The sequence below is a fragment of the Gymnoscopelus microlampas genome (assembly GCF_963454915.1).
Source record: "Gymnoscopelus microlampas genome assembly, chromosome: 3".
Lineage (NCBI taxonomy): Eukaryota > Metazoa > Chordata > Actinopteri > Myctophiformes > Myctophidae > Gymnoscopelus > Gymnoscopelus microlampas.
This window is the reverse complement of record NC_139940.1, coordinates 4,072,086-4,094,478: the sequence shown is the minus strand read 5'-3', so window position 1 is coordinate 4,094,478 and position 22,393 is coordinate 4,072,086. Positions and strand designations below refer to the sequence as shown.

Here is a 22,393-nt window from a genome sequence, read left to right as displayed (position 1 = left end):
TTTTATTTATATTTTGATGCCAATACTTTTGTACTTTTACTCAAGTAAATTTTGATTACTGGACTTTGACTTGCAAAAGAGTATTTCTGCATTGCAGTATTGATACTTTTATTTAAGTAAACATTTTTTGTATTTTTTTCCACCACTGCATGTCACCATGACTCAGCCGTAAGCATGTAAGGGGGGGGGGGGTCCTGCGGTAGTCGCGCATAAGATGTGATGTTAATATTATAGATTCATTGGATAATAATAATAGGCCGATGTTGGATGCATTTATCCAACACGATAAGTGTGCGGCTTCTGTTACTTCTCACACAGTGCAGTTCAGCCTGTCAATCACTGGGACAGAGCGCAGCTGAGCGGACGGCACATCAGAGGCAGAGGCACGGCTGTAAAGAGCTACTTAATTAATGGTTGCCAATGGAACACAGTTGGAAAGGGAAAGAATCACTTCTGTCGTTGACAATAAACCAATCCTACATTTTGAATTATGTACACACGCACATATGGAGCAAATATATAGCATTTAAAAATATATATAATATATATATTTCTTTTTTATTAAAACTTTTTTTTTTAGACTTTCAACTTCTCCTGACCTGGTGGGAGTCGACTTAAGTCAAAGTCGACTTTTTAGTGATAGTGAATGCCCTAGGGTGTGGTAGCCTATGATGTCAGACTTCGGTACGTTTAAACATGAAGATGGCACATTTTCATTTAAGATATTTGCACATTCACAAATGTCTTCTAAGTTCGTTCATGAGTTATTTTTCCTTTTCAGGAAGTGCAATGTACAGTATCTGGGAATGATTATGTCTAGACCGCTGGCATTCATTACGAAACAGCTCTTAGAAGGGATTGGAGAGTGCTTGTCCGCTACAGCTTGTTCATTGGCAGACAAAAGGAGTGCGTGAGAACAAGCTGAATGGACACTTGGAAACAATTAAAAGTTTAGGTCCCAAGATGTGCAGTGTAAATGCCACCCTTTTCACTTTGGCCTGCTATACTGTAGCACCACCAGCAGGTCTAATTTAGCAATTTTAGGACGGAACATTCTGCATAACTAGTACTTTTACTTTTGGTACTTTAAGTAAGTATATTTTGATGCAGCTAATTTAGCACAAAAAAAAGCCTCAAATCATGAATGCAGTGTCCAATTGAAAGACCTACAGTAAGAAGAAATCGCACCCTGTGGCAGGCAATGTGTTAAAAGTTGATACAAAGAGTACAAATAGTACAAAGAGTACAAAAAAAGAGTACAAGAGTATAAAAAACTTTAATGTGAATAAAGTGAGTAAAAAATACTTTAATGTAAATAAAGTGAGTAAAGAATACTTTAATGTAAATAAAGTGAGTAAAATACTTGAGACTTAAATTGAGTTAAAATGAGTACTTAAAAGTTGATAAAAAAGAGTAACAATACCTCAAAGTAATTAACACTTGTAAAAACAAAATCCACAATTAACAATTTCTAATCAGTGCAAATACAGTAGTAGCCTACCAGCAGCACCCATCAAATAGAGTACCATCTGAAAACCAGCGCACACACATCAAACAGAGTAGGCACCGCTTACTCACACTGGGTGTGAATTTTTATGTCATTGAAGGCACCTCTAGCAGGGCAGCACTTGAAGACCTGAGGGGCCGGTTTGGAACATATCTAGGCAGGCTGTCATAGGGGTAGGAAGGCAATGGTCATTATTGAAAAGTACAAATCATAATGACTGCTGAATTCAGTGATTGACCATTCAGAATCAAGCAGTCATGTATTAATACTATTTTAATTCACAAAGCAGAACAGTTTCTACCCGGCTACCGTCAGACTGCAGAAAAAAAACATGTATAAACACATCAAAGTACCATGGGTATTGGGTATGTATATCCATAATATTGAACCCTTAAACATGCGATACATACAGGTACATGTTTTACAAAGGGAACACATGCATGTGTTCTTGAATCTCATCCAAGTCCTAAAGATGGACAGTTTTGGTAATACATTTTCATGATATTTTTCACTAAAGGATATGTTAAGACCAACAATAATATTTAACAGTTCTACTATAAATGTCACATTAGTGAAGTTACTTTTACATGAAACAAACATTATGTTCTGTATGTTCCTCTTCTACCAAGCAAACAGCACAAGTAGTCAGGGGATATTAAAAATATCTTGGAATACATTCCTTACCAAAAAAAATCTTCACCAATGTGTTTGTAAAGGTTTTGCACCAAAACCACTCCTTGGGCTAAAAACGTCCCAATCTCAATGGGCTCTTTACACAAAAAGTATACCTGGAAAAGGATGGCTATGGCCGTTTTTAGCCCAAGGAGTGGTTTTGGTGCAAAACAAATGCTTGCAATGGATTCAGAATCATAAAAACACCCTAGTTTGACCCCTCAAATGCTACTGTACTTAAAACAGGGATTTTTTTTAACCAAGGTTATGGTGGGTACCCCAACTTTAAGGAGATGTCAAGAATTCTCCTAGGGAAATTGCATTTCAGTCTTTGTGAGATGTGTTACTAGACACCTTTACAAACACATTGGTGAAGATTATTTTTGGTAAGGAATTTATTCCAAGATTGGAAAATATTCTGCTAATATCCCCTGACTAAAGGAGGAGTAGGACTGCTATTTTCAATAGATTGCTATACATTTTAAAAAAAAACTTGTGAAACAGGACATTCTGCATATTGACTACTTCTACTTTTGGTACATTTTGATACCAATACTTTTGTACTTTTCATCAAGTACATTTTGAATTCCGGACTTTCACTTGTAACAGAGTATTTCTACATTGCAGTATTGATACTTTTACTTAAAGACGGGTGCCATGATTTCAGCGATCCCCCCCCCCCCCCCCCCCCCTCCTAAAACATAACCATCAGGTATTATGTATTATGGTTATACTAGGAGGAAGATTTTTTTCAAAAAAGTGTACAGAAATTGTTAAAATTATGTTTTTATGTGGACACGCCTCCAGTTCATTAAGTATACCTGGTTCTCACCTTAGCACCTCCTCCACCACCTTAGCACCACCTACCTGTCCTAGTCCCTCCTCCTCCTCATGCCCACACCTGTTGTGTTATGATAATGAGGGGGGGGGGGGGGGTATGTTTTTACTATGTCACTAAAGGGCTGTTTTTCTATTGGCACGTTTGACCCTCAAGGTTTCAGCCTCCAGGTAGAAACTCAAAATAGTCAGAGAAGACATAACACACCATAAAAACACCACCAGGGGGCTTAATGAAGTTCTATCAACCTCATAGACACATGAAAAACAAAAAAAAGTGCAAAACCATCTCTTTAAGTAAAAAAAAAAGCACCACTGGTTATTTGTTTCTTTTAACAACAGTACAGTACTTTAAGTAAAAAAAAGCACCACTGGTTATTTGTTTCTTTTAGCAAAAGTACAGTATATCCTGTCACAGCCACGTGTGCATCATCAGTATGGTTATCTTTGGGCTTTGTAGCCTACTGTTATTTAGAAGTAGGAGCCATTTATTGTTTTGTGTTAATTGCCTTTCTAATAATTCATTCATCCTGTTTTGGTTATCCTGAAGCTTGGGTGCATCTTTAACAGATAGATCTGCTAAAGATAAATCCAATGTTTATAGAACATCACTTCTTCTCACAGATCGATTTTACAGTAACTGAACAGACCCCACTGCTCCATTTTCCATTGCTGTGCCAGTATCGTGCACAGTTCCAGTTACCTTGGTTCTCGTCAGGATATCCTCTGTCCCAGTACCTGCAGAATAAACAACGCAATGTATTTGAATCACATCCACTCAGTCAGTCAGTCAGTCAGTCAGTCAGTCAGTCAGTCAGTCAGTCAGTCAGTCAGTCACCCACTACAGTGACTTTGATGGAATTACAATATAAAAACGTATAAAATGTCTCACTGTGTTGTCAGTGGAGTTCCATTCAGCCAGGTCCATCTGCCCTGAGTCCTCTTCAGTCCAATCCAGGATGATGATTCATCATTCAATCCTCTGATGAATTCCTGATCGATTGTAAATGGTTGAATCATTAATTCTCTCTAATGTATTCATGTTTTCACTGTAAACACAGAATTATCTCGGATACACTAACCTGTTCTTCTTTACTGTCAATGACCACCAGATCTGCTCCTGGTGTCTTCTGACATTGCTGTCTGCTTTCCTCCCAGGTTTTCCATGTTGTAGATCTGTAATAACAGCTGCCTCCAAACTGCTGCCATCCACTGGGACACGACTTCACTGACTCACACAACAGATCTGGGAAAGAGGAAAATATGTTTTGTTTTATATGGAGTTGGTACAACTGAGGTTCAGGAGGTTGACCAAGGAGAAGACAACCAATCACTTCTCTGCCCATGCCAACCAGTGCCAGCCACTCACCTATCTCCAACCAAGCAGACAACCACTCCCCTGCCAACTACCGGGGTATTTAAACCCAGCTTTCAAAAATGGCGGCGTGCTAGTTTCTTGTAAACAAGCACACTCTACGTTACGTGAGAGCTAGTTGCTACTTTCTCTCATTTATACTAGTTGAATACTCCAGCTACTTGCTACAATGGCACACATTATCAGTGTAAACGCCTCCGACGACGAGGATTTATTCATCGGGGCCGGCCAGGCGGCCGCCCTAGTACCGGTAACAACTCACCAGATCCATCTACCCCAAGACGCGGATCCCGTCTTCCCGGACTCGGCCCAGTATGTTCCAGAAACGCCACCAAACAGACGCCAGGTCAGATCCACCATCGCCATCCCTCCTCCCGGCTCCGCATCTTCGCTCACCAGAACACCACGGGAGTTCCGCATCACCCCACCTCACAACCGGACCAGCCGCAGGCTCACCCCACATCAGCGGGAACCGTCACAATCCACCCACCGATCCGGAAAACCCGTCGCCACCCTCCAACTCCTGCTTTCTGACTGGAATAAAACCGGAATCCAGAGGGCTTTGCTAGCCAAAGGGGTCAGGTTCTCCCGTTCTGCCTCTAAACAGGCGCTGTTTAACCTGCTTGAAACCACCACTACACAGCCGGACCGGAGCAGCAGCACCACAGCACAAAACAGCAACAGTAACAACAACAACAACAACAACGCCGGTCCGTCGCGTGGCCGTGACGTCGCGCAGCCAGCTGCTTCGTCGCGTAGCGGTGACGTGGCACAGCTGGTTGCTCCATCGCGCGGCGTCAACGCGGCGCGGCGGGCCGTTTCACCGACAACAAGCGGTAGAGCCACAGAGCGGGAGGTCGCTCCGTCGCGTGGTGGTGACATCGCGCGGCGGGTGGTCTTGTCGCGAGGCGGTAACGCTGCGCGACGGGCCACTTCGTCGCGCGGTGGTGACGTCACGCGGCCAGCGGCTCCGTCGCGGGCCGATGACACCACCTTCCAACGCCAGGCTTTCCTACCAAGCCATCCAGCCACACCGTTGGTGGTAACAAGCGTCTTACCAACCAAAACAGGGACGGGTAGTATCAATCCATTTATTAATTATTCTACTCACGTTCCATATGTGTCTGCTCCCATCCCCACTGCTCCCCTCCCTAATGTGTCGTTTGTCCCTGTTTCCCACCACCCGCAGCAAGCTGCACCTCCCTCCCACCCCCCCCACCCATCTCACGTGCCCCACATGCCTGCTCCTCTCTCTTCTGCTTCGGTTATCCCTCCATCTCATTACCTACAGCAGGCGGCACCTCCTCCCCACTTCCCCCCGCTTTATTCAGCGTACCAACCCCACCAAACCGGTGTTTTCCAGAATTTTCCACTTTTCGGGGGCCACCCCCACGATGCACTTGGTGCCCCTGTACCTAACCCCACTGTGACGTCTTGTCCTCCCAACCCAGTGTTTTCCAACCCCCCTCCCCCCTCCCCCCGCCCCCCTTTTTGTCTTGCTACAGCCACGCCAGCACCCATGCCTCCATCAGCCGTCGCCCTTAACGCCCCCATGGTCTCCTCTACACTCAGAAACCAGATCCTGTTAGGTATGGACGTCGACCTATCTTCACTCATCCGCCCATCCGCCAGCAGTTTCCACCCACGGTCCGTAGAAGTAGGAGGAGTGACAATAACCCTCCGCGACCTCACCCCATCCACTTCATCCATCCTCACCCCAACCGAATTCATTCTGGCATTCTCCATTTTTCGTGATACCCTCTGCTCCACCTACCCATCTCGGCGCCAGGAATTAGATGACTACCTTTATCTATGCATGGACCTCTCCGCCCGGTTCGGAGGAACCCTTTTCTACGAGTACCACAGGCAATTCTCCGCCAGAGCAGCATCACGATTACAATTACTCAACGCATCTACATACTGGGGCAGCATGGATTTAGAGCTATATTGCCGTATATTTGCAGGGAAAACCGCCACAGCTTGCAGCCTGTGCAATTGCCCCGCCCATCCAACCACCCTCTGCACTTACATCGCACCCGCTCCAAGCAATCCCACTCCACGCCCTTCCACTTCACACCAAACCAGCCCCGCCATTCCGTCACTGTTCAGCATTCCCAGTCACCCTCCAAAATCCAACAGCAACAACTACCCCGCGGCTACAAAGGCCAAGGACAGACGTGGCCGTCCTCTGGTCTTCCTGGGAAACAGGATGTTGTGCAACAACTTTAACGAGGGCGGCTGCGAACTGTCATCTTGCAAGTTACTCCACGTGTGCACTTTCTGCGGCGGCGCCCACTCCCGCCCCACCTGCCCCCAGAAACCTGCTAAGCCATCCCGGAGTTGACTGTCCAACCACCTCAATACACCCGTCATAATTCCCGCTTTAGCCAAGGAACTCTCCAATCATCCCAATCCCCCATTCATCCGTTTTTTCATTGACGGTCTCAACTTCGGTTTTTCTCCCGGACTCATCACCTCACCCTCATCCAACCACACCTGCAAGAACCTCCTTTCAGCCACCACCGACCCAGAGACAGTCACAACCCTCCTCCAAAAAGAGGTTAAAAACAGCTTCATGATCGGTCCATTCTCTTCTCCTCCCTTCCCCACCTGCCGCATCAGCCCCATCGGCGTAGCCACCCGCAAATACTCCGGAAAGAAAAGACTGATCATCGACCTCTCCTCACCCCATGGCACTTCCGTCCCCAGCATAAACAGTCTCATCCCCAGCGATGTTTACTCTCTCCAGTACGCCACCGTGGACAATGCAATAACCCTCATCCGCCTCGCAGGCCGCGGGGCCTGGCTATCTAAAGCCGATATCACCTCCGCTTTCAAAGTTTTGCCCCTCCATCCCGACTCATGGCACCTCTTCGGAGTCCTCTGGGAGGAAGCTTATTATTTTGCAGTGCGCCTCACGTTCGGCTGCAAAAGCAGTCCAAAACTGTTTGACAATCTATCCGAACTCCTCTGCTGGATCCTCACTAACAATTACAAACTCCCTCACCTGGTCCACCTCCTCGACGACTTCTTCACGGTCGATCCCCCATCAGCACCACCAGCAAGGAGCCTCACAATACTAAAAACTGTTTTCCAGCAGCTTGGAATACCACTCGCGGCCGAGAAAACGGAAGGTCCCTCCACCACCCTTGAGTTCCTTGGCATCACCCTCAACTCTACTACTTTCCAAGCATCACTTCCCCCGGACAAACTCAACCGGTTATCTCTGCTCATCTCCAACTATCTAGACGTCCCCCAGTGCACAAAGCAGCTTTTACTCTCTCTCCTCGGGCATCTCAACTATGCAATCCGAATCATTCCCCAAGGCCGCTCTTTCATTTCCCACCTCCTCCTCCTGGCATCTTCAGTCCCATCACTTCACCACCAAGTCACATTCACACCCGCTTGCCTTTCTGAGCTGAGACTGTGGCACCAGCTCCTTTCTCATTGGAATGGCATTTCATTTTTCTACCATGATTACTCATCTTCACCAGAGGACTTACAGCTTTTCACGGACGCAGCACCTTCCGTCGGGTACGGCGGCTACTACGGTGGTCGTTGGTTTGCCGCCGAGTGGCCAGAGGAGTTGAATTCTCTATCAACGGACGACGTCCACTCCTCGGCGCTCTACGAACTTTACCCCATTGTGGTGGCGGCGTCCCTTTGGGGCTCAGAATGGACAAGCCGCTCCGTCCTAATCCATTCAGACAACCTCACCACAGTGCACATAATCAATAAAGGCCGTTCTTCCTCACTCCCCATCATGGCCCTTCTCCGTAGACTAACTTGGATCACCGTCACCAAAAACTTCATTTTACGTGCAGCTCACATTCCCGGCCTCCACAACACAATTGCTGACTCTCTTTCCCGTTTCCAATTTCAGAAATTCAGAGGATTGGCCCCCCTAGCAGACCAGACACCAACCCCGGTTCCACCCTATTCGGAGATGATCTTCAATTAAATCACCCACTCCACCACTTCGTCACCATATCCCGGCATACCATTCTGCAAGGCGTCGCCCCTTCCACCCTCTCCTCCTACTGGACAGCATGGAACAGCTATAAATCTTTCCACACACTTTTCAACATCTATTTTCCATCCATGGACCTCATCACCCTCTCCTCTTATGTCAGTTACCTCCACACAACGGCCATCAGGACATCAACCATCAGAGTCTACTTGTGTGGTATCAACTTCTTCGTCAAACTGATAACCGGCACTTCACATCCATTCATCCAACACCCCCAGATCACCCTGCTTCTCAAAGGGCTCCAGAGGAACGAACCAAAGATTACCCCACAACGCCAACCTCTCACCGTGGAAATCCTAACAAGTTGCATCCACATCTTACGCTCCGGATACTCAGATCCACATACAGACACGACGCTCGAAGCCATGTTCCTCCTGGCCTTTTTTGGCTTTTTAAGATGTTCGGAGTTCACTGCCTCCAACTCCAGGTTCGACCCGGCTCTCCATCCTCGACTGGCCGACCTGACGATACACACATCATCCTCCCTCATATTCACCATCAAATACAGTAAAACTGACCAGTTCGGTAACACCACCCCTATCTACATCTACAAACTCAACTCCTACCTCAGCCCCTACGAGCCCCTCCTCAACTACACTCTCTCCCGACGCGCCCAGCACGCGGCTACATCGGACCCCCTCTTCACCACTAACACCGGTTCCGTAGCCACCCGCACCTGGTTCCATTCCCACCTCCGACTGGTCCTCACCAAAGCCGGATACTCCCCAGAACGCTTCTCCGGCCATTCTTTCCGAATCGGAGCAGCTTCCACGGCATCTAGCAAGGGAGTACCGGACCACACCATCCAAATACTTGGCCGTTGGTCCTCTCAAGCCTACCACAGCTACATCCGTACAAACTCCGTGGACCTCCATAACGCCCACTTCTCCATGATCTCGTAACACAATTCCGATACTTTTGGGGTCCCTAATCTACCTCTGCACGGCTAACGCCTCGGACCCCTAAGCCAAAGTATCTGGGTCCACGACCCCCCGGAACCTCCTCCCAATCACGCCTGCCTTCCCATGACCAATGCTCTTGACCATCTAAGCCGCACACTACACGCTTGCGTGTAGTGATGACCTTAGATGATCACGCCAGCACCCTAATGCCATTCTCGGGCCCTTGACCATCTAAGCCGCACACTCCACGCTTGCGTGTTGTGATGACCTTAGATGACCACGTGCTCCAGAACGTCATATCCCCGCCCGTTGCCATCTAAGCCGCACACTCCACGCTTGCGTGTAGTGATGACCTTAGATGACCACGCTGGCCCCCCATGCTGTTCGTGCTCTTGGCCACCTAAGCCACACACTCCACGCTTGCGTGGAGTGATGACCTTAGATGACCATTTCGCACTCAGCTTATTGGCCGTTTATGCCGCACATCCCATACTGCCCGTGCGACGCTCACATAAACAACAATACCACAACAGCGTAAGATGTTGTTCGTGCCCGTGGCCATCTAAGCCGCACACTCCACGCTTGCGTGTAGTGATGACCTTAGATGACCATTCCGCACTCTGCATCCATGACCGTTTATGCCGCACGTCCCATGCAACGCATGCGACGCGCCCATAAACGATCATACTCCTGGGTTTTCAATAAACAACCTAAACCTATTTTTGTCTTATGTTTGGTCTTTCCTAGTGAAACACCTACTGCATGGAACACACCGCATGGTTCTGTGTACACATGTTATATCTGATTGACCTCAGTGAGACAAACTCATTAAGTAAGGATTCAAAAGGAGATTTAGTGACGGATTTGCAATGCACTGATAATCAATTCTAACACGTAGACTAGAGTATTTATACGAATAGTAATAATAGTAGTCAGGGAGGTAGAGGAGGGTAAACATATTTATTTAATATATAAATAGTGTTTCTGCACCTCATTTAGAAGATATTTGTTTAGCATCATGTAAACTCTAAATGACACTCAGACTCATTGCCCCAGAACTCTGCTACTCATGCTTTCATGATAAACAGTTAAACACTGCCCCCTTGTGTCTCAACATGACACGACAGGAGTGAAAAAAACAAGCATTACTTTATGTGACACTGATCGTGTCCAGGGCCGCATTAAGACCCCTCAGGGCCGTGGAACACCACAAAATCAAAGGCCCCCCCAGCGTTTCACGTGTTAATTGCCTTTCTAATAATTCATTTATCCTGTTTTGGTTATCCTGAAGCTTGGGTGCATCTTTAACAGATAGATCTGCTAAAGATAAATCCAATATTTATAGAACATAACTCACATTGAACTTGTTTCTACCTCTCTCCTTCCCTTCTGCTCTCTTCTTTATAACTGTAAACATGTGATGTAACTAATTAAACTCATTCTGATGAAGTTAAGAGAAACAGTCAGTCAGTCACCCACTACACTGCTGCCCCCTTGCGTGCACAACCTGCCACGCACCAGCGAGATTTTTTTCGGGTCTAATTCGGGTCTATTTGACCAATATAAATCAACTTTTTCTCTTTTTTTTGCTGTAAAAATATTCTAATGGTGGGCATTTTACTTACTTGGGGATCGGGGGAGTTGGATGTCTGCCTGGACGACGACCGTCTCAGACTCCGCCTCGCCGCTGGCATCAGCACCACCGCCGGCGGCTAGAAATTCTGTTGTTGTTTTGCGGGTAAAATATGTTGTAAGTCTAGGTATACTTTCTTTAAGCTCCTGTTCTCTTTTAAGTTTTTCAGCCCTTTGCTTCCTTTTTGCATGGCCACTGTCGCCTTTCTTGTACATTCTGTAGCGATATTAGTCTAACGAAACAACAGTGTGCCAAAAATAAACAGCCGACTCATTCTCCCCCGTCGTGTTTGTTTGTTAACCTACACAGCTGCTGAGGTCTTAACTACTGAAGGACTCTCTATGCGTCATGACGTCACTGACTTCAGAAAAGACGAAGGAATGTATTGGACCTAAATAAACAACCCTAATCATCTCATTGTTCCTTTTTTATAGCGTATCGCAACACATGAGCAACGATATATATATATATATATACATATATATATATATATATACATATATATATATATATATATATATATATACATATATATATATATATACATATATATATATATATATATACATATATATATATATATATATACATATATATATACATATATATATATACATATATATATATACATATATATATATATATATATATATATATATATATATATATATATATATATATATATATATATATATATATATAACATTATTATAATGAAATACAAATTTAAATTTTTATTTTTTTTATTTAAAAAAATATATAATAATAGATACAATTCTCACAGGGCCCTGCAGGCTGCGGGCCGTGGAACACAAGTTCCACTACGTTCCACGGTTAATGCGGCCCTGATCGTGTCTGTCTGTCTGTCTGTCTGTCTGTCTGTATGTCTGTCTGTCTGTCAACACATTCTGGCAATGATGGCAAAAGGTTTGTAACGTCTCACCTTTCTCTTTCTTAAGTTCATGTTGTAGTTGGTTTCGTTGGAGCATCAGGTTGGTGTAGTCGGCCTTCAACAGATTAATCTCCAGGGTCAGGGCGGTCCGGTTATTGGCTGAATGATCTGTAAAGAACCAAAAGTAAAAAATAAACACAGCTGTTGTTACTGTCCAATGATGAGATCAAACATCTGTGTGAAAATAACATAAAAATAGAAAAAGTGCTCCTCGGAGCACAGGTCTCCGCCAGGTCAGGTAGGTTATTGTGGGCCAGCAATATTTGCAATTCGCCATTCGGCATGGAATATGAAAAATCGGAGGGAACCATCTTGTTCACTTGACTATAGAAATAATGTGTACCGATTTGCATGATGTTTGGACAAAGTAATATAAAAAAGAAAAGTGTTGCAAAAATCGGCCTCCTGGTGGCGCTATTGTAGGGCAATGTTAAAAGGGTGGCATTTGTACCTCAACGTAGTGCGAATGTGCGTGCAAAGTTTCACCACAATCGGACGCTGCGTTTATGATTTGCGGCATTTTGTTCAAGACAGGCCACTCCTGCATACTTCAGATGTCAATTTTAGCCAATCAGGATGGAATATGAAAAATCAAAGACATCCGTTTTGATTATATGATGCGCGAGAAATTTTTCGGGTCTAATTCGGTCTAATTCGGGTCTAATTCGGTTCTATTTGACCAATATAAATCAACTTTTTCTCTTTTTTTTGCTGTAAAAATATTTTACTTACTTGGGGATCGGGGGAGTTGGATGTCTGCCTGGACGACGACCGTCGGAATGTGAAAAATCAAAGACATCCGTTTTGATTACATGACTATAGACATCATGTGTACCGATTTGCGTGAAATTTGGATAAAATCTGAAGGCTTAATAAATATATATATTTCTTTACATAAGTCGTTCTCCTGGTGGCGCTATAACAGGCCCATGTGAAAAATATGGGACAGAGGTTCTGAATTGGCATCCAGGGAGTGTGTGGCAACAGTGCGGGTGATTAGCTGTTCACAGCCAGGCGGACGGACACATACGGACACACGGACGGACGGACAGGGTGTAAAACATACTCTCGCCATGCATTTCGGCCTGGCGGAGACAATTAACTCAATGTTCCTGATCAGGTATGTTTTAATGTGAATAGTTCTCAACATGTATAATACAGTACTAGATAACCCAGACACTAGATAACCCAGACACAAACTGGTCTCAGTTTGTTGATGTAAGTGCATGAATTTGACCTTTGAGCTGGTACTCACAATACAGGGTTATCAACACCAGTAGAAAACACAGCAGCACCAGACACACTGCAGCCGCACTGAGGGTGGATCTCTGGATGTTCAGCTCTCTGTGGACACCTGGAGGTGATTGACATCTTTATTGATGACTCCCAACACATACTGTATGCAACAATAACATCTACAGTAGGTCTATGCATGGCCCATACATGCATATACTTCACAACATGAAGAACCAGAATACGACCCAAAAAAAGCATGAAAAGCCAATAAGAAAGAGTTTCCCCCGCTCGCCTCGCCACAGACGCGCACGCACGCACGCACGCACGCACGCACGCACGCACGCACGCACACACACACACACACACACACACACACACACACACACACACACACACACACACACACACACACACACACACACACACACACACACACACACACACACACACACACACACACACACACACACACACACACACACACACACACACACACTTATTTAACCCATACCGAGCAGTGTATGTTCGAGTTACACTAAATAAAGCAGTCATGAGACTCGGGCAGAATGCAGTGATCCCGTGCCGACACGTTAATATTGGAGCGTCGGGTTTATATCCTTAACCCAGCCAGGTTGTGTAGCCTACATAACTCTCTATGACATAACTCCATAACAAGCTACTGTAAGTTTGTACACCTCACTGTCCATGAAAAGATGGTCGGGAGTCCCGAATATGCACTCGCAGAAGTGCTCGTATATTTTGAAAATAGCAGATCTACAAGCTCACAACGTGTTGTGATGCGACCCGTTTTGAGCTTGCAGATCTGCTATTTTCAAATAGCCAATGCAGCCAGATCTGCAAGCTTAACCGAATGACTGTTAAATCAGTTTGTTTAAATTACTTAATAAAATGTTACATTTTCACAGGGATTATTTATTAGTGTAGATATACATTTAGGAGTGGTTTATGTGTCCAGATGCCTGTCAGACAGTCAGACAATGTTGCTTTGCTGGTCTAGAATGGAATAAACGGGCGCAGCCTAAGTCAACAACTGGTTTCTACCAGACGTGAGATCTCAGCGTATGGTAGGATGAATCCAACGTCAGGATGTATAGATAAATGCCGAAAGTTGCAGTGATCTCGCCGTACGCCCATTATTTTGTCTGCACCGCATTGATAAATGAAGGCCGATGTGTTCATTTAAAAAATGCTATTCCGTGCGAAAAATCGCAAACTGTCTGCAAAGGCCTTAAGACTAAACAATTTCGGAAGACTAACATAGGACTAAAACTAAATGGTGTGTTATTCAAAAGACTAAGACTAAATCAGAATTTGCTGTTAAAATTAACACTGTTACAGAACCACTGTACTATGATAATGGGTATTATATAACCCTTCTCAACATCTGGCCTGGGGTCCGCCAGGGGTCCAAATGGACCTTTACGGGTCTGTAACTCCATTTTCTCACACTGATTTAAATTAACACTTTTTTTCAGTGTAGATTAGGCTCCCAAAGATGACAAAAAAAGGTTCCTATTAGTACACTAATGAACTCTAACGTTCATAATTTACTATCATCATTATTATCATCATCATCATCACCCTTATTATTATTATTACTATTATTATTATTATTATTATTATTATTATTATTATTATTATTATTATTATTATTATTACCTTGATCTCCTGTAGTCTCCTGTGAGCCAGAGCCTTGGTCTCTGGAAACTCCTTTAGTCATGACTGGCTGAAATGACACAAACACTCAAGTTAATCAGTACAAGTTAATATACATATATTATGCATTAACCGACTACACAGTAAGTACTGTATAAATATACTTAAATATTATTGTCTCCGCCAGGCCGAAAGGCATGGCGAGAGAGTATGTTTTGCCCCCTGTCCGTCCGTCTGTCCGTCTGTGTGTGTGTGTGTGTGTTTGTCCATCCTGTCTGTGTGTTAGCAGCTAATCTCCGGCACCGTTGGCCCGGTCGCTCTGAAACTGTGCACACCACCTGATTCGGACGCTATCAATGCATTGAATGGGACATTATCACCTTTTATTAGACCATTGAATGGGCGAAGTAGGCGACCTACAGGGTTGGGAAGTAACGGATTACATGTAACGCCGTTACGTAACGGAGTAAAAAAAAACGGAACGGTAACGTCCTAGAGTACATTTTAAAATGTGTAATCTGGATTACAGTAACGGGGGTGTTGTAACGGGCGTTACAGGAGGGTTACATTCTCCCCTTCCCCTCATTCATTTTACAAACAAGTTATATTATAACACCAAACAACCAACCACCTGCAAGAGTGCACACTAGTCCGCACAGACCGCAATGGATTGGAGTTGAGCACAGCGAGCCGCGCAGCTCTCTGTGTAAAATCACAGTGAGACTGTTGTTGCGTCAAGAGCGGTGTTGCCAGACTTTGCGAGAGAAATAAGCAAATAGGTCTATGAAAACAAGCCCAAAAGAAGCGACTATAAAAGGCCACATGAGCACTTCAAAGCTATATATGTCGTCCATTAAACAATGTACATATTTATATATGTTGGCTATTTGGAAATAGACGATCTACAAGCTCACAACCGTTCTACCATTATTTACAAGCAACTTCAGAAAAATAAGCCCAATGTGGCTTATAATAATCAGACCAGGCAACACTGCAAACGGGGAGATAGATAGGAGAGCATACAGTATATTGGATTGGGGATAAATAATCGGTAGCACAGTCTTCTTTTAGGTCAAATAAAATGAGGCTTTTTATTTAAAGAGTAGCCTATGGGGTATGAATATAATTTTATAGGGCCGAGTTCTTTGTAGACTATATAAATAAAATAAGTCTTTACTGTCTAGTCAATGTTTACAGGGTCACAGGCAGATTACATTCTTCCCTTCCCCTCATCAATTTAAAATAAAAACAAGTTATACATTATTATATCACCGTCACCAAACAATAAAATAATAATAAGTCGAAATAACAGCATGCATGTCGCATGCGACGACCCGTAGGGTGCCTGCGCTGTGTCGCTTCCTAGTGGCTGCTTCAAAAATCTTCCTTGGTGGCTGCCCACTGGAACTGTGCACTGACGGTGAGCAGCACTGAACATGTAAGGGAAACTTCCAGAAGCACAACAATTTTCATCGTGATGGCAGAGACACCGGTGCCAGTGCCACAAATTCCACAATGTGCATTTAAAAAGTGGAAGTATCAGAAGTTTTTCACGTTCCAGGCGGAGAACGTGAAAAACGTCACAGTCCTGTGTAAACTTTGCCTCCCTGCCCAGAAAAGTTTCTCCACAGCCAAAGATTCAACGGCGAATCTGAAAAAGCATCTCCAGGTAACTTCTTCCTAGTTAACGACCACGTTTGCAAGCTAAAACTTGTTTAAAATGTTTGCACTACGTTAGTAAGTGTGCTCACATTTATATGATATATCCTCCATGAGGTTGGAGGTGGTATTGCATAAACATTACCACAAGTGCAGTGTATTGATTGATACGTTTACTTAAGTAAAACATTTGAGTACTTTTTCCACCACTGCACGAGTGTTTCTTGTGGTAACTTGGCGCCCTCTATAGGACAGTCAAATTGCACCTCAATGGCAAAATAAATTAATAATAATAATGATAATAATAATAATAATAATAAAACGAATACATTGCTGCTGATTTTACTACATAATAATGGACTATTTCACAAAACCACACGCATACATCAGAGACAAGATTTATGGCTCTGATGTGAGTTGTTTATGGTGTATGTATGTGTGAGTGAATGTGTGATGTTCACTCAAAAAAGATAATTTAAATATGTGAATATATAATTATTTATTATGAAATGGCTTAGGGTGTCTGAAAAATAAATTATAAAAGTGCTATATAAATGCAAATAATAATTAGTTCATTTTGTATTTTTATTTGCTCTATTTTTAATTTGCTTTATATTTCTCAGAGGAAGCATCAACGTCATCTGCAGATTGAAGATGCAAAGGGAAAAAGAGCCAATGATGATGACACCACCACCGGAAGTGACAGTGGGCAGACGAGTACAGCTGAGCAAGGGTAGCCTCGCGTAGCCAGACAATATCACACGACACACTGCGTGGATATTAGTCTGGTCCCTATCAACGGTAGATTTTCTTCCAAGGGGCGGTTACAAAAAGATCCAAACGGACTCTATTGGTTAGACCTAAACCAATCAGAGCAGTGCTTCCTTGAACGAACCAATCAGAGCAGTGCTTCCTTGTACGTCATTGCTCCAAATAAGGTGATAGGCCCGCCCACATTTGGATACTGGGCCCTGGTTGGTTCCGCGCAACTGCGGAGGGAGAGAATTTAAATCTCTATGGAGGGGGGCCAGACCTAATCTGCCGAGGGCTAAAGTGCATGCAATTTTGCAAAGGCAGATTCGTCTGGAACCAGGCTAGAGCAAGGGGCCACCGCTCATCGATCTCCCACCAAACAACCAAAGCTCCAGCTTGGGCAAGGCGTGTCCCAAAAAAAAGTCAGCCAACTTATATGTGAATTTGTGATCGATACTGTTCAGCCATTTTCCTTGGTTGAGGAACCTTCCTTTAAGAAGCTTATAGAGGGAGTCAGTGGAGGGAAAAAAGCCATGTGCAGAAAGACACTCACCAGTCGCATTGAGAGGGAATTTGGCAAGTTGAAACAAAGCTTAACCACAACATTTCAGAAAGCTACATATGTGTGCACAACAGCAGACCTATGGTCTGCACAACATCGAAGTTTTTTCGGCATGACATGCCACTGGATTGACGAAACCACATTGGAGAGGAGGTCTGCAGCACTGGCCTGTGCAGGAATGCGTGGACAGCATACTTATGATGTCCTTGCTAAGAAGATCACTGAAGTCCATGCAGCCTACAAACTGGAACACAAGGTACGAGCCACGGTTACCGACAATGGGAGCAACTTTGTTAAAGCTTTCCGGGAATTCAGCACACCAGAAGAGCAGGCAGAAGCAGGTGATCAGGATGATGGAGTAAGGTAAGACGCAGCCGCTTTTATAAGCCAGTCAATCTTTTGTTTATTGTGTTCAGTGTGTTGTTACACTCAAAGCCTGTAGCTGTAGTGTAGCCTATAGGAAAGATGTAGCCTTTACACTATTAATTTTACTTGTTGTGTCATTTGTTGCAAGGTTCTTGGATATGGAAGCAGCACTGACAATGGAGGGAGGCGAAGAGGGAGATGATGAGGAAGAGGATGTACCTCAATATCTCCTACCAGCTCATCAAAGATGTGCGGCCCACACAGCAAACCTGGTTGCCACTAATGAAGTGCCAAAGGCTGCAGCTCAAGGTGCATCCAGAAAAGTGTACCGAAGTGCAATGGGAAAGTGTGCCTCTATATGGAACAAGGCACACCGTTCAACTTTAGCTTCAGAAAAAGTGAAAGAAATTGCTGGCATGATGCTTGATGTTCCGTGTGTCACAAGATGGAGCTCTGAATTTAGAGCTATCACTAAACTGACTTCCCTTAAAGACGATCAGCTAAGTGATATCTGTGAACAACTCGGTGTGCCCAGGCTACACACACAGGAGATGACTTTTCTCAGGGAATATGTTGATGTGTTAGAGCCACTTGCTAAGGCTATTGATATGCTACAGGGGGAGAAGAACTGCTATCTCGGCTTCCTCAATCCAACCATCACAAGTCTCAAGACCCTTCTGTCTAACAAATTGGCACATGTCACCTATACTGCTCACATCATTAATGCAGTCATTACGGCACTGGACCGTCGCTTTGGTCAGATGCTGAGCAGCCATGAGGCAGAAATGGCAGCAACCACTACCCCGAAATTCCGGTTGACTTGGCTCCCTCAGGAGAGGAAAGAGCAAATGCTCCTGACCATGATCCGAGAGGCAGAGGAGCTACAGGAACCTCAAAGCACACCGTCTGCAGAAGAATCTCCTAGCCCAAGCTCTGAATTGGAGGACGAGGATTTTTTTGTGTGTGTGAAGAAAACGAGCAAAGGACCAGGAACAGCAGAGGAGGAGATGCGGAAGTTCCTTGATGAAACAACGCTCAAGACCATGGATAGCCTACATGACTTCCCTTTGGCTAAGCGACTTTTCATCAAATATAACACAACCCTCCCCTCTAGTGCTCCTGTTGAGCGTCTCTTTAGTTATGCTGGAACCATTCTAACTTCATCTCGCAACAGGCTGTCTGATGAGCACATGGAGCAACTTCTCCTTCTTCGTTACAACAGAAAGTTTTGCCCAGACTGCCCACAGCTTACTTTTGATTGACTTTTTCTAATATTATTTGTGGCTCTCTTTTTCGTCCTCTTTACAGTGATGTTGTTCCTGCATAAAAGCCTTTACTCTTAACCTTAAACTGATCAGATGGTTTGGTTAAAGGGACTATAATCTAAAGTGTCTTTCTTTCGTTCTGATTGTTACTAGGTTCTGATAGTAACTTGGTATATTCTATTTATTTTATCTAGCCTGCCTATGTATAGCCGTAGGGAATATAGTCTGTGCCTGTAATTTTATTTATTTTGTCTTATCTATTTTATTGGTTTTATTTATTTTTTGTAAAGGTCAAGTTAAAATGAGGATTTCTATTTAAAGAGTAGCCTACGATATAAATATAATTGTATAGAGCTGAGTTCTTTGTAGACTATAATGAGTCTTTACTGTCTAGTCAATGTTTTAAACTCATGCCATGTCTATCTAAATGAGTGTCAGCCAGGAATGTCAAAAAGAGATTTTATTTGCCACTTTGACCACACATGGATGGAGTTGTTGGTTGTCAAAGTTGTTGGTTGTCTAACAATCAAAATGGTTCTGTAGGTTAAGATGCATTTTCTTATGATCTTATCTATTACTAGTTGACACAATGAGTCAATGACTAATGTAACTGTTCAGAGAGGTCAAATTCTTAACAATTAAATGACCTTAACCATATTTCTGTTGTCCTTATCTTAATTTCATAGGCTCAACATTCTTGTCTATCAATGGTAAAACTTGTATTATCTAATTAAATAGAGTTTTGCTTAAAAGTAATCCAAAAGTAACTTAAAGTAACTATTAGTTACTTTTTAAATTGAGTAACGGGATTACGTTACTGACTACATTTTTTAGCAAGTAACTTGTAACTGTAGGGGATTCCTTTTTAAAAGTAACCTTCCCAACCCTGGCGACCTACTTACCTACCCACGATGTATCAGACCATTGGGTGTTATCAAGACATACTGACCTACCAACGGAGATGACTTAAATAGTTCAGTTTCGGTTTTGGTTTTGGTTGTTTTGGTTTCGGACCATGACAGAGGCGCGCAGTCTCAGGCGAGCTGGAGCTCGCCTGAGACTGCGCGCCTGAGCCTACTCAGCGCCGTTGGAGTTATGTACCGATAGGCACAGAATCGTAAATATTGTTGTGGGGACTGCTCCGCCTCCAAAGTAGGTCAGTAGCTCCTGATTACGCCCAATGAATGGTCTGACAAATCGTGGGTAGGTCCATGTATCGCCTACTCGTCACCATTCAATGGTCTGATAAAACGTGATAATCTCCCATTCAATGCATTGATAGCATTCGAAGCCGGTGTGCACACACACTCCCTGAATGCCAATTCAGAACCTCTGCCCCAATCTTTCCCATGGGCCTGTTATAGCGCCACCAGGAGGCCGATTTGTGCAAAACCCATTTTTTCACATTACTTCTACAGATTATATCCAAATCGGTACACAGTATCTCTATAGTCATGTGATCAACACGGATCTGTCCGATTTCCCATATGCCATCCTCATTGCCTATGGTTGGCTTCCAAAGTTTGCAGGATTGGTCCGTTTTGAACAAAGACCCTCAAATTATGCACGCAGCTTGCGATTTCTGTGACATTTCACACTCACATTCCCACTAAGCCGAGGAAGAAATGACACCTTTTTCACATTGGCCTGTTATAGCGCCACCAGCAGGTCTAATTTAGCAAAACACATTTTTGGAAAAAATACCATGTCCAATATCCGTGTGGTCCTACATCGCTCTTCACCGTTGGCGTTGCACAATAGATTCTGAACTGTGGTCTGTTTTAAGATGACTTTAACTTGTTGTCTCCGCCAGGCAGAAAGGCATGGCGAGAGAGTATGTTTTGCCCCCTGTCCGTCTGTCCGCGTGTGTGTGTCCGTCCGTGTGTGTATCCGTCCTGTCTTTGTGTTAGCAGCTAATCTCCGGCACCTTTGGCCCGGTCGCTGCAAAACTGTGCACACCCAGTCCCTGGATGCCAATTCAGAACCTCTGCCCCACATTTTTCACATGGGTCTGTTATAGCGCCACCTGGAGGCCGATGTGTGCAAACCCATTTTTTTCCTATTACTCCTACAGCTTTTAACTAAACGTCATGCAAATCGGTACACAGCATCTCTATAGTCATGTGATCAACCCGGATCTGTTCAATTTCCATATTCCATCCTCATTGGCTAAGGTTGGCTTCCAAAGTTTGCAGGATTGGTGAGTTTTGAACAAACTGCCTCAAATCATGAACGCAGCTTCTTGCCATTTCCATAAAATTGCACACGCGCATTCCCACTGGGCCGAGGAAGAAATGCCACTTAAAACCTTTCAAATGAGCTTCATGGTGGCTCTATAACAGGCTGATTTGCATTTTAACTATAACTGCACCGATCTGCGTGAAACTTTGCACGCACATGCATGTGTTGATGTTACTGGCACGCACTTACAGAGACCTGAAGTGCGTGTGCATTTGTGTGTGCATATGCACTGTTTCGACCTGTATGAAATTGATTTTTTGCAATTGTTTTGCATTGTTACAATAGACACAGGGAGCTGTGTCTATTGTAACAATGAACAGAGAACAATGCCTCACAGGAAGTCTGTTTTTATGTCCTGCAAACAACTTCCTGCAGCCACATATCATTGTTGCCGGGCAGAAACCTCATATCTCCATATTTCAACTCTTTACGTTTAGTCTTTTTGTAAATGAATGCCCTACTTCATCACACTACAGCGTCACATGAAAGTGGCCAAAATATCTGATCTACAAGCTCATAGTGCGTCATGATGCGACGCGTTATGAGCTTGTGGATCGGCTGTTTTAGATTTTTTTTGCGCGTGTGCGTGCGTGTGCGTGTGCGTGTGTGTTAGTAACAATTTTGGATTTACAAGGTTTCCACCCATCAGCAAAAATATGCTCATGACTAGAAATTGCATGTTCACGAATTGACTTTGACTGAGCTGTTAACTAAAGATCCTCCAGC

The 22,393-nt window shown here is 44.0% G+C and overlaps 1 protein-coding gene across 5 annotated transcripts in view; it reads right to left on the bottom strand.

The window, feature by feature from the left end:
* Window positions 1-2,910: 2,910 nt before the first annotated feature.
* The window catches only part of LOC311042326 (uncharacterized protein), a 64,860-nt gene continuing 45,377 nt past the window's right edge, over window positions 2,911-22,393 (bottom strand). For 2 of the 5 annotated variants that reach the window (XM_084053002.1, XM_084053001.1), the window contains exons 8-14: window positions 14,825-14,891; window positions 13,164-13,262; window positions 11,900-12,016; window positions 10,949-11,044; window positions 4,099-4,262; window positions 3,909-4,009; window positions 2,911-3,754 (exon numbers count right to left, since the gene is read on the bottom strand). In XM_084053002.1, coding sequence (XP_083909128.1) covers window positions 3,625-3,754; window positions 3,909-4,009; window positions 4,099-4,262; window positions 10,949-11,044; window positions 11,900-12,016; window positions 13,164-13,262; window positions 14,825-14,891 — 774 coding nt within the window. In that variant the 3' untranslated portion in view covers window positions 2,911-3,624. The remainder of the gene's footprint in view (window positions 3,755-3,908; window positions 4,010-4,098; window positions 4,263-10,948; window positions 11,045-11,899; window positions 12,017-13,163; window positions 13,263-14,824; window positions 14,892-22,393) is intronic. The other 3 variants (XM_084053000.1, XM_084053003.1, XM_084053004.1) reach the window with 3 other exon arrangements.